This window comes from Palaemon carinicauda, chromosome 43 (genome assembly GCF_036898095.1).
Source record: "Palaemon carinicauda isolate YSFRI2023 chromosome 43, ASM3689809v2, whole genome shotgun sequence".
Taxonomy (NCBI): Eukaryota; Metazoa; Arthropoda; class Malacostraca; order Decapoda; family Palaemonidae; genus Palaemon; species Palaemon carinicauda.
Genome location: NC_090767.1, coordinates 44,796,881 through 44,809,289, shown reverse-complemented (window position 1 = coordinate 44,809,289; position 12,409 = coordinate 44,796,881). Strand labels below are relative to the sequence as shown.

Below are 12,409 nucleotides of genomic sequence, written 5' to 3'. Positions count from 1 at the left end.
AAACCGAGTTTCAAAACAAATTCGTTCAGCAGCAGAGAGGCCGATGACTGGTCTTCAGACCCAGTAGACTTCTCCACTGGGAAGGGTCGACTAAAAACCTGTAAAAGCGTCCCGAAAGACTTATTGAGCATTCTTCTCCTCCATGGCTTGCACCCTTGCTGCCGAGGACAGGGCTCCAGCAATTTTGGAGGATGGTTACGGAATACCATCGGAGTGGAGTGAGGGGAGGACAATGTACTACAAGGAACAGGAGATATCTGTACTGAAGGACTTCCACTGCATTGCTCCATATCGCTGCCACTTTTCCCAATGGCATGGCATGACAAGCAGCTGAAGGAGGTGACTGCCAATTTCAGCAACCATTTCTTACCTCTCCTGAACTGCCAGGTTAGGTACAAAGAAGGTGGAGCACTGTTGGCAGCTGGAGGTCCTGATGGGGCTTTGGAGGCAGCAGGATTTTCTTCAAAGGATCTCATCGTAACTGTCTCTGAATGGTCTGGTCCAGTGAATGTAACTGCTCAGTGGATAAAGGAGACACGGCTTGCCTTTATGTCACTCTGAGGTAAGGAAGAAGTAGCCTCTAGACCCGAGGAGTGCCTCAAGGTTAGGGACTCCTCTGGCCCAATTGGCACACTGATTCGCATCAAACTGACCCAACTCGCTGTACTTCGACAACATCTCGAGAAGCGGCGAAGTAGTAATTGCACCGAACCAAAATGGTCAATACAGGACGCTGTCTGCAGGATAGCCATTGAAGGTTTCTATACCAGCAGCAAGCTCAAGTGTTGAGAAGACTGTGACCTCAGTCTTGAGTCTCCCTACCAGGAAAACTGCAAGGTCAACGGAAAGAGGAGACAGGCTTGCTCCCTCGGGTAAACAGAATCTCAGCAGTGAATTGTCATGCCGAGATCTGAGAATCCACTCAGTCTAAATTCTGACCACTGCAACTTTAAGCGAGGTCTTGGTCCTTGAGAGCCACAAAAGGCCGATCAATAACTATCGCTATCACTTTCACAAGTGACGCAGTAACCGCTTCAAGGTCATTGCACTCAACGAGTGACAAATTAACACCGAGCCTCAGAACTCTCCGCCTCCAAAGTCACTGGACTGGAGTCGGTCGCCATTGGGGTTTTGAAAACCCTAGACAAGTAAAGGAGGGTTCTGGAGGTTGAAGGTGGTTCGATCAGCCTCCTCTTCAGAAGCATCCCCATAGACTGTCGTTAAACCTCTGCAGAGCAGGAAAGTGATTGCTACATTGGTGCACCTGCACTTGATGGCAAAGAACCTCGCCAACAAGCGGGGTGGGGAATCCTGGGTGCTCGTGAGAGCTTTGAGATCAGTCCTAACCAATTACCTGTGGCCCTCAATGGCCGACCGAACATGTGGACTAGCCATGCCGGGGATGGATGGGCGACAGCCAATTTTGCTCCCGACGTGGGAACGTGTGACAGTGTCGCTGGTGGCAAGAAGATCGCACAGAGAAGACCCAGGATGGTAATCCCGATCCCTATCAAGTGGAGGAATGTCTCTCGTACCTCGTAAAAGAGAGGCGATCCACTACTGATTAGTCCCACCCATCGACCCCCAACCCAAGTCTACAGTATTTCTCTCCTTTTGGAATAAATGCCTCTTCAGTGAAAGAGACCACAGTGTACCTCGATCGTTCACAGGAAGAAATGGGTGAGTTGCAGTGGTGCCCTTCACTCCTGACAGACGGAGCACGCACTGGGTTTGGTATGAGGCTGAGCACCAATAGCGAAGGAGTAAGCCTCTGTATTGCGTACCAACCTGTAATCAGTCTGCGCTGGGTCTCGGTACAATGCAGTCTCTATCAAGCGTCTCGTTCTACGTGACTCCTGTCGAACGATGTTTCTGGACTTCTTTGAAGAAAGAAAATATTAAAAGAGGCCAAATTTGAGAGGCCGCAGGATTATGTACAGCTTGCAGACGAAGTGTTTACTGTGCATGAACTTCAAATTCATATCATAATATTATTCGATAGTTGTAGTTACTCCTAAATTCACTTTCTCTCAAATACAAATAACCCTTTCTACTATGCAAATATGTCTACATTAAAATCCTTATTATTATTAGCTAATCTACAACCCTAATTGGAAATGCAAATGCTATAAGCTCTAGAGAGGCTCCAACAGGGAAAATAGCCCATTGAGGAAAGGAAATAAGGAAATTGATAGAATTGTGTGCATGAGTGCATCCTCAAGCAAGAGAACTCTGACCCAAAATAGTGGTAAAGAAGCTAGAGAACAATGGTTTGATTTAGGAGTGTCCTACTCCTAGAAGAGTCTCTTCTACACTTACCAAGTGAAAAGTAGCCACTAAACAATGACATCCTTGTAAATGATCTTGTGTTATGTAAATTGTTATTCTGAATTGAATTCTGTTATATGTACTTTTTTATATAGTATGTGCACTGTATTTTGAAAGATCTTTTTCTTATTCAGGTCCATTTCTCATGTTTTTTTTTTCTTTTTTTGTTGTTTCCTGAGTTTCCGTACTTCTTAAATCACTAGGTCTTTTTCCTTTTTTCCTATTACAAATGCCTTAGCAAAAATCAAAAGCCTACAATATCCCACAGTCATCTCATCACTTAACCTTGTCTACTTATTTGACTATTAGATAACAATAGCTTGAAGGAACAAGTTCAGGACGTAAACAAACCCTGCAAAGCCTCGGCCAAGTCCACGTTGATGTCAATCTGGCAGGAGCTCCGGATTCCGCTGCCACCGGCGACCTCTTCTGGCGTCTTGGAGGTGAAGTGCACGTGGTTGCGGGTCATGCGACGGAGGCCTTCCTTTCGGATGCTCTCCCAGTACTTGCGGTACGTCCCGTGGATCACCGGCGTGCCGTCGTCCGACGTGATCTCCTCTAGCTCTAGGTCCTCAACCTGGAAAAAGATCATGAAGTTAAAATGTACTACTACTACTACTACTACAAAAGAGAGAGAGAGAGAGAGAGAGAGAGAGAGAGAGAGAGAGAGAGAGAGAGAGAGAGAGAGAGAGAGAGAGATATATATATGCACAATTTCCAATACTCAGTACAGAACTAGGAATATAGCATCAAATGACCTTCCTGCAATACAGTACCAATATCTTTGCTTCTGACAAAAATCAAGGTCAGAAAAGAGAGAGGAAACAGACAGAAGGTCAGATATGTGAAGTAAACTCTAGCGAGGAAACAGATACGTTCAACGCGCGTGTCAGATCACGTGTTTTAAACCTTACGCCAGTAGACGCCAACGCTACTGCAATCAGGAATGACGTTTAAGGCATACAATTCAGATAACAGTAATAGATTCTTAGTTCTCAAGTCTGACCCTCAACTAAATCAATAATGCTTTGGCCACATCACCAATGATCTATCTATTTACTAAGGCTCTTCCCCCAATTTTGGGATGCAGCCAGCATCAAACAAAGGAATAAAAGGGGACTTTCCTCTCTCCTCTCCTCCCAGCCTGATAAGGGACTCAACCGAGTTCAGCTGGTACTGCTAGGGTGCCACAGCCCACCCTCCCCCGTTATCCACCACAGATAAAGTTTCATAATGCTGAATCCCCTACTGCGGCTACCTCCGCGGACACCAAGGCGACCGGAGGAAGCAGCAGGGCCTACCGGAACTGTGCCACAATAGCTCACCATTCATTCCTACTTCTACTACGCTCTCTTGCCTCTCTCACATCTATCCTCCTATCACCCAGAGCTTCCTTCACACCATCCATCCACCCAAACCTTGGCCTACCTCTTGTACTTCTCCCATTAACTAGTGCATTCATCACCTTAAGCAGACAGTCATGGCAATGATATTTCTAACTAATTGGTGGTATTCCCGTAACAAGTTGCAATGTTTCTTTTTTCAATATCTGCAATAATAATAATGATTCAAAACGTATATACCTGAAGGCTATGGCCCTGGTTAGCTCTGATGTATAGCTCAACCTCACGCTCTTCTAGCTTGAACCGCTGTTTGGGGCAATTCGCCACTATCTCCCTCACCTTTTCTACTGTCACCTGAAAGTAAAATACGATTTAAGTAACGAGTTCGCCAAAATTACATCGACAAGTACTCTGATAATAATCAGTAGAACTTCAAAAGTTCAAACTTGCAGCAAATGTTTTTATGTTGAACAAGCTGACATCAGTCTTTTTATAGTCTATATGTTAATTATCTGTTTTAATGTTAATATTTTTAAATATTTTATTTCAATTTTTCAATACTTCTTGTATCATTTATTTATTTCCTTTCCTCACTCGGCTATTTTTCCCTGTTGGAGCTCTAGAGCTTATAGCATCTTTCTTTTCCAACTAGGGTTGTGCCTTGGCTAATAATAATAATAATAATAATAATAATAATAATAATAATAATAATATGCAAACAGACTTGGATTATTCAAGGTTGCTGTAACCACATTTCTGTCATTTCAACTCAAGTGATTATTATCGTCATCGTTAATATTACTAGCTGATGTATAATCCTAGTTGGAAAAGATGACACATTCAGAGATAATTTGTATTTTTCCTAACTATACAAACCTTAGCTATTTACATGGGGTAATTACTTCGGCGTAGCTGAAATGACGAGCCATAATAATTTTAACGAGGGTTTACTACCCCTCCGCTAGTTAGCGGGGGGGGTAGGGAGGGGTAGCTTGCTACCCCTCCCCCCTCACACACACAGTGCGTGCTCCACTTTACTTAGAGGCAGGACTTATCTTGGGGGACAGGGGTGGCGGGCAAATATGTGTAAATAGCTAAGGTTTGCATAGTTAGGAAAAATACAAATTATCTACGAATTTGTCATTTGTTCCGTAACTGAAATACAAACCACGCTATTTACATGAGGTGACTTAACCCTTAGAAAGGGTGGTAAGTCCCTGCCATACTGGCTTTGGCTTGCCCGGGGATTCCATATTCGAGCGTTTAAGTACTCGGACAATAGGGAATCCCTGCTCCTCGCTAGCGGTTGTGAAACTGCCGCGGCCTACGTAAGGTGTGTGCGAAGGAGAAAAGTGACTCGTCCTAGGAAGTTGACCTGGAGTTCCTCAGAAGGAAATCTAGGCTAGGACTCTCCCAATATCACCTCGTCAGGGTATGGGGACATGACAGTATTACACTTAATACTAGGAACACAAGGAAGCATGGTCTACCTGCAGTGGTTTGAGGTCAGCTGTGCAGAGAACCCAGGATGCTGCTTTCTCCAAGGGAGGAGAGGATGAAGAAAAGAATAAGGGCCAGACAGATCTTTTCATTCACGCAGACCAACACCGGGTAACAATGCCCTCAACCTTCTGCTACTTGTCCATTAAGGAGCCTGAGGTTTAGACCAGCTGTTGTGCAGCCACCACAGGGCTGATAGAAAACGTATCGAGCCTCCTGTGGGTCACGTCTTGCAGGTAGTGGGCTGTGAAGGTGGTCTGACGCTTCCACACCCCCGCTTGCAGGACCTGTGTCACTGAATGATATTTCATGAAGGGCAGGGACGTAGCTACGCCCTTGACATCATGTGCTCTAGGGCGATGTGATGGAGAAGGGTCAGGATTCAAGAACAGGTGTATTACCTTGCGAATCTAGGCTGAGATGGTATTCCTGGTGACCCTTCTCTTCATTTTCCCAGTGTCCACGAACCAGGCTTGAACCTGGGGACGAACTGCAGCTCTTCTCTTAAGACACAACCTCAGACTCCCTACAGGCAAGGTAGGAGATGGTCTGGGTCATCTGTTACAGGACGGAGACTCGAAACCTGGAAAGTCGAACCGCGGGTCCGGCACTCCCGGGTTCTGAGTCTTGGCAACAAAACTCAGGGACGAACCTGAACGTTACCTCCCCCTATCCCCTTGAATGGGCGATGTCGTATGAGAGACCATGTGACCCGCTTGGCCGAGGCTAAGGCTAGCAGGAGCACTGTCTACCCGGTAAGGTGGTGATCTGGAACCTTAGGTAGTGGTTCGTAGGGAGGTCTCTTTAGAGACTTGAGGACTCGAACCACGTTCCAAGGAGGAGGTCTCACTTCTGACTGAGGGCAGGAGAGAACATGGCTTCGTATGAGGAGAGAGAGTTCCAGCAAGGAAGAAATGTCTATCCTTTGAGCCTGAAGGCAAGACTTAAGGCTGAGAGATAGCCTTTCACTGCCGAAACTGAAAGGCACATTTCATCCCGCAAATACACGAGGAGCTCCACTATTGCTGGAAGTGGCATCGTGTGGAGGGATACCCTTTCCACGACACCGACCACAGTAAACTCGCCCCTTCGCCTGGTAGACTACTGCTGAAGACTTGCGCAGGTGTCCAGACATCCTGTTCGCAACTTGTTGCGAAAATCCTCTCTCTGAGGAGATGCTGGATGGTCTTCCGGCGTGAAATCGAAGCGAAGCTACGGCTTTGTGGAGGATGTTGGCATTTGGTTGTGTGAGTAACCCGTGACGTGGAGGGAGTTCCCTCAGAGGCTCTGTAAGGAGTTACAGAAGGTCTGGTGAGCCATTCTGCGAGATGCCCTAGCGGAGCTATGGAGATCATTGAGAGACTGACCGATACTCTGGTCTTGTAGAGTACTCTCCTCATCAGCCAGAACGGGGGAAGGCGTACACATCGATGTTGTCCCACCGTTGTTGGAAGGCATCTTACCAGAGGGCCTTGGGGTCCGGGACCGGGGAGCAGTACAGCGGGAGCTTGTAGTTCAGCGCTGTAGCGAACCGGTCCACAGTTGGGGAACCCCACAGAGTCAGGACTTTGTAGGCTACTTGAGGATCCAAAGATCACTCGGTATCTTGTATCTGTGTCGCACTGCTCAGACTGTCGGCGAGCACATTCCTTTGCCCGGAATGAAGCGAGCTTCTAGGGTGATCGAGAGGAACTCGGGCCATCTCAGTATCTCTACTGCAAGATGGGATGGCTGTTCTGAAAAAGTACCTGCCTGTCTGAGCATATAAGCCATCACTGTGGTGTTGTCGCTCCTCCCAACCACAGAGTAGTCGGCCAGGCTTGGTGGAGCTACTGAAGTGCCAGGAACACGGCCTTCATCTCTAGTAGGTCTAGAGAAGGTACTTTCCTGGTTCTGACCACAGGCCTGAGGTCCTGTGGTTCAGAACGTGGGCCCCCCTTTCTTTGATGCGTCCGAAAACAGCATCAAGTCCGGGGGGAGGGAGAGAAGGTCCACTCCCTTTCGTAGATTCTCGTCTGCTACCCACCACTAGAGGTCCGTCTGTTCCGGTTGCCCCATAGGGATCAAGGTGTCCGGGGAGTCATGTCTCTGACTCCACCGCGACCTGAGTCGCCACTAGAGAGAACTCATCCTGAGGCGACTGTAGGGAATCAGACGGGCCAGGGAGGAAAAAATGGTCGAGGAGACGTAACCACGTTTGGGTTGAAAGTTCTTCTCGTGTGAAGAAAGGTCTCACAACATTCCTCAGCCTTGCTATCCTGTCGTCTGAAGGGAAGGCTTTGTGGAGATTGGTGTCTATGACCATGCCTAGGTATACCAGACTCTGAGAGGGCGCGGAGAGGACTTCTCGAGGACTACCATGATCCTTAGAACTTGGCAAAGTCTGAGAAACTTGTCCCGATGGCGAAGAAGGGTTGCCTTCGAGTCTGCTAGGATCAGCCAGTCGCCCAGGAAACAGAGGAGATGGATGTCGATCCTGTGGGCACATGATGAAATCAGAGTGAGCACCTTGGTGAACACTTGAGGTGCTGTGGAGAGACCGAAGCACCGCACCTTGAACTGGTATATCTTGTCTTCCAGGCAAAAACCAAAGTACTTCCTTGAAGACGGGTGGACCGGGATTTGGAAGTACGCGTCCTTCAGGTCCAGTGTACACATGAAGTCTTGTGGTTTCACTGCAAGACTGACCGTGTCTGCCGTCTCCATACTGAACGGAGACTGTTTGACAAACCCGTTCAGCGTCGAGAGGTCGATGACCGGTCTCCAGCCTCCAGACGCCTTCTCACAGGGAGGAGTCGATTGTAGAAGCCTGGGGACCCGTTCGCAACCTCCTGGAGGGAGCGCTTCTTCAACATGGTCTGGACTTCTGCTCAGAGGGCCTGTCCCTTTACCGATCCCTACCCAGGGAGGAGGGAGGGGCTCGTTACCGACACTGGATCTATTGAAGGAGGCAAGCTCAGAGAGCTGGCCCTCGGCCTTGTCTCTGGCGCTCTTCATTCCCTGAGACCAGGGCAAAGCTGCACTGGCCCTAGGGAGTTCCTGGGTGGCGTAGATTCGGTCCAGGACCGTATCCTTCCCTTCACGAGGAGGAATCTCTGGGTCTGGGATCCCCTTGAGGTTCCTCCTGAGGGTCAGGACTTACCAGAACGCATGTTCTGACTCCTGGAGCTCTCCTCCTGACGGACTGCAGTGAGGTCTCCCGTCCCCAGAGGCTCTTCCTGAGGAGACTCGCAGACATTCTCCAAGGGACCATCTGGTTCCTGTCGGGTCCTTGCGGAAGACTTGGGCCTTTGGTTCCCTCCTAGGAGGGATACAGGACTCCAGCAATGAAGGATGTAAGGCTTTCGCCACCTCCATACGAGAAGACTTCTCAGGAAGAGGCGGGGTTTCCCCCATTGGTGTGATGGGGGAGAGGACCGGATCTTCCGACTCTCCTGGGGATGGGTAATGCTCATCCGCAGGGGAGGTGGAGGGAGTCTGAGGAGGGATAGGAGCCTTACCTATGGGCTCGCGAAGAGACAGTATAGTCCTTGGAGGAGATACCACGTCAAGGATTCCTCTCTGCCTCTTCAGGGGGGGAGGACGTTGCCACTGAATTGTGGCCCCAGTCAGAAAAAACAGGCTTCATCGCCTGCGAAAGAACTCTGAAAACGATGTCAACCCAGGGCTGCTGACTAACAGTCGCGCCGTCAGATACTCACTCTGGAGGGAAGAGAATCGTTCGATCCCTTGGAGGAGCTGACACATGAGGGTTCGCCTGTAGAGAATCTGCAATGAAGGAAGAAGAGTCCTTAGATCTGTCCGGAAACCTCCCCTCCTCCGGCGAGCGTGCTGTTCTGCACTTGCGGGGAGGGGAACGCGATGATGGCCTGTTCAACAGAATCCCTGATGTAACTCGGGCGTGATCGCGTTGGCGATCGGTGCGCCGATCAGGCTGGTGATCGCGCGAAAAGCCCTGTATTGGGTAGCGCGTGAATGAACCGTAGGTAGCAGGATATTCGCGCTCGCGCGCACGCGTCCTCGCGTGAGCGTATCGGCGATCGCGCGAGGGAAACCATCGGTGCCCGCGCGGACGATCCTCGGTGCTTCCACGCGTATGAAGATTGTCGGCGCTAGTGCGAAAGAAGATCGTCGGTGATTGCGAGCAGGGAACCATCGGTGCCCGCGCGCGGATGATCTGCGGCTAAGTAAGACGATCGTCGGAGCTTGAGCGCATGAGAAGATCGTGGGCGATTGCGTGGGAGAAACCATCCTGCACGCGAACGATCTTTGGAGCTTACGCGCGACAGAAAATCGTCGGCGCTTGCGCGCGACTGAAGATCGTTGGCGATTGCACGTGGGAAACCATCGGTGCCCCCGCGTGGACGATTTTCGGCTATGAAAGACGATCGAGACGATTTTCGGCGCTTACGCGTGTGTGAAGATCGTCGGCGCTCGAAATAAAATAGAAGCACAGACAATCTTCGATGATCGTGTGCGGTTTCCCGGGCGCGGATGATCGTCGATGATCGCGCGCGGGAAACCATTCCGCGCGCGGGCGATCTTCAGCGCTTAAGCGTATGAAGATCGTCGTCGCTTGCGCGCCTAGTGCATCTCAGAAGATCGTCGGTGCGAGTGCGCGCCCGTCACTGCGCGCGTGCGCTTGATGTCAATCGTTGCCCGCACGCGGACAATCTTCGACGATCGCGCGCGGAAAACCCCGCGCGGGTGATCCTCGATGATCGCGCGCGGGAAACCATCCCACGCGCGGACGATCTTTGTCGCTTACGCGTGTATGAAGATCGTCGGCGCGAGTGCGCGTGCGCTAGGTTGAAGAATCACCTAACGATCACCTAACTGGTAGATTAAGAACTGGGATGTCCCTAAAAGGGAGGGCATCCCCTGAAGAGGACCAAGGCAGGTCTGCTTAAGAGATCCGACGATCAACTGGAAGTACTGCTTGACACTCCGAGGAGTGGTCTCTATGAGGGACCTCTCCCGCGAACGGGAGAGGTGCCCTTCGTAGAAGAGACTTGGAGACACCGCAGGCTGAACCGCTGGTGAGTGCCTGTGCGCTATCTCAGGAACTCCAACGATGTGCGCTAATGCGCAGGGAACGTTAGATAGCAGCCTCTGGAACAAGATGTCTCTGGAAGGCAGTCTCGGGAACAGCAGCCGAGCGCTAGCACGCAAGCAAACGTTGGCGCGCGGGGAATACCTGGCGCTTAAGGGACTTACTCACGATGTGAGAAAGCCTCTTCTGCCCCGAAGGGATCGGAGCCCATTGGATAACGGGGAGCATGGGCGCTCAAAGAGCGTCAGCAGCCAGGATCGGATACGACAGGTCAGGAGGTCCACTAAGGGCACGAGAGACTAAAGGTCTAACGTAGCCTGTGTTGCGAGACCCCAAAGGGTTGAATTGCGAGACCCCAAAGGGTTGGGTTTCGAGACCCCGAAGGGTCAGCGCAACGAGAAACCGAAGTTTCCCTGTCACTACTCACCGAAGTGTAGAAGTGACTAAAGTTACGAGAGCCCAAGGGATCTGCGTAATTAATGTTACGAGACCCCGAAGGGTCAGTGTAACGAGAAACCGAAGTTTCCATGTCACTAAACACCAAATTGTTAGTGACTGAACAGCAAGCTGTTCCAACAGAAACAAACCTCCGAAGAGGAGTCTCTATGAGTGGCCTCTTACACAAACGGGAGGAAACACTTCGTAGAAGAGACTGGTGATGGTGACCCTAAGGGCCGTAGGATCAGCTGACGTAAACAGGAGCAATCCTCTAAAGAGGAGTCCTTAGAGCGGCCTCCCTCGCGAACGAGAGAGGTCAAAAGACTGATCCTGCAGCTGCTCAGCCCCTTGAGCATAGCTACAGAAGCGACTGCTCAGCCCCGAGAGCATAGTCGCTTGAAGTACCCTGGTCCGGCCTTGCAACCGCTCAGCCCCTTGAGCATAGTTACAAGGGCAGTCGCTCAGCCCCAAGAGCATAACCACCTAAGGACCAGGAAAAGGGTAAGGAGGGAAGTTAACTAACTACCCTTGGAGGCGAACCTCCTTATCGTTCTAGGATGCACTGAAGAGCTGACAGTCGTCACGAGAGAACTTCTAAGAGAAGGGATAACGCCTATGACGATGCCCTAGAGAGACGGCAGCGACAGCAGACTCCCCAGGCATAAACAGGACAGCTCAGCTTCATTGGCACACTCTAGTCCAGCGAAGAAACAGCATAGTAAACTGGAAAATAAAAAAAATAAATAATCATTCAACAGAAATTCCCCCGGGTGGAACTCCGAAGAGTAACCCTGAGGGAAAGGGAAACATAAGAACGAAGTTAGGTATACGCCCTCTTCCCCCACAGACATTCACGGGGAGGGGGGAGGGCGGAGAGCTAAACAAAAGCAGAATTATAATAACTATAATTACGTAACTGATTTTGAATGTCCCAAGAATCACAGACCCTCGAAGAGAAGTGTTCCCAGAGCTGAAAAGTTAAAAATACAATTAGATTTCATAAAAAATTAATTGAGACAAATAAAACGGAATAGCAACTCGGCCCGAGAAGCTATCGTAGAGTCGTAGTACATAGTAAGAGGTGAACGACCTCGAGAGAGGGGCCGCTCTCCATGAAGGCAACCGTGGTGGCCTAGGAGTGAGCGGCCGGGACCATGAAGGAAATCGTGGTGGCCTAGTGCTAAGCCAGCGTTTCACTCTCGTAGTCGTACTCTACACACACAGCACAAACACAGAAAAAGAAACTTACTATATTCTATACCAGAATATATATAAACATCAGTAATGTTTAAATATATAAGTATAAGAAAAAGTAAGTAAAAGACAAAACATCAATGGCCGTCAAGCGAGGATGGGAGCAGAGACATCCGCTCGCCATCCGAGCCAAAAGTAAAGTGGAGCACTCACTGTGTGTGAGTGGGGAGAGGTATCAAGCTACCCCTCTCTATCCCCCGCTAACTAGCGGAGGGGTAGTAAACCCTCGTTAAAATTCTAATGGCTCGTCATTTCAGCTACGCTGAAGTAATTACCCCATGTAAATAGCGTGGTTTGTATTTCAGTTACGGAATAATTAAAAATTAACAAAATTTCCCCAGGGAGGAACTCCGAAGAGTAACCCCGAGGGAATAGCAAAAAATAAGAATTAGAAATTAAGTATGCGCCCTCCTCCCCCACTGACATTCACGGGAGAAGGGGGAGGGCGGAGTAACAAAAATAAAAACAGAATTATAACAGAATTATAATTATC

General features: G+C 49.6%; 2 protein-coding genes and 1 long non-coding RNA gene across 3 annotated transcripts in view; 2 read left to right on the top strand and 1 right to left on the bottom strand.

The window, feature by feature from the left end:
• LOC137633395 (uncharacterized) overlaps nt 1–12,409 on the top strand; it is a 420,659-nt gene that overhangs the window by 278,006 nt on the left and 130,244 nt on the right. The window lies entirely within an intron of this gene.
• LOC137633401 (uncharacterized) overlaps nt 1–12,409 on the top strand; it is a 217,750-nt gene that overhangs the window by 159,374 nt on the left and 45,967 nt on the right. The gene's annotated exons all lie outside the window — the stretch shown is intronic.
• Nucleotides 1–12,409, bottom strand: part of LOC137633456 (tRNA 2'-phosphotransferase 1-like) — a 30,566-nt gene that overhangs the window by 9,871 nt on the left and 8,286 nt on the right. Inside the window, exons 3-4 of the mRNA XM_068365750.1 lie at nt 3,912–4,025; nt 2,680–2,905 (exon numbers count right to left, since the gene is read on the bottom strand). Coding sequence (XP_068221851.1) covers nt 2,680–2,905; nt 3,912–4,025 — 340 coding nt within the window. The remainder of the gene's footprint in view (nt 1–2,679; nt 2,906–3,911; nt 4,026–12,409) is intronic.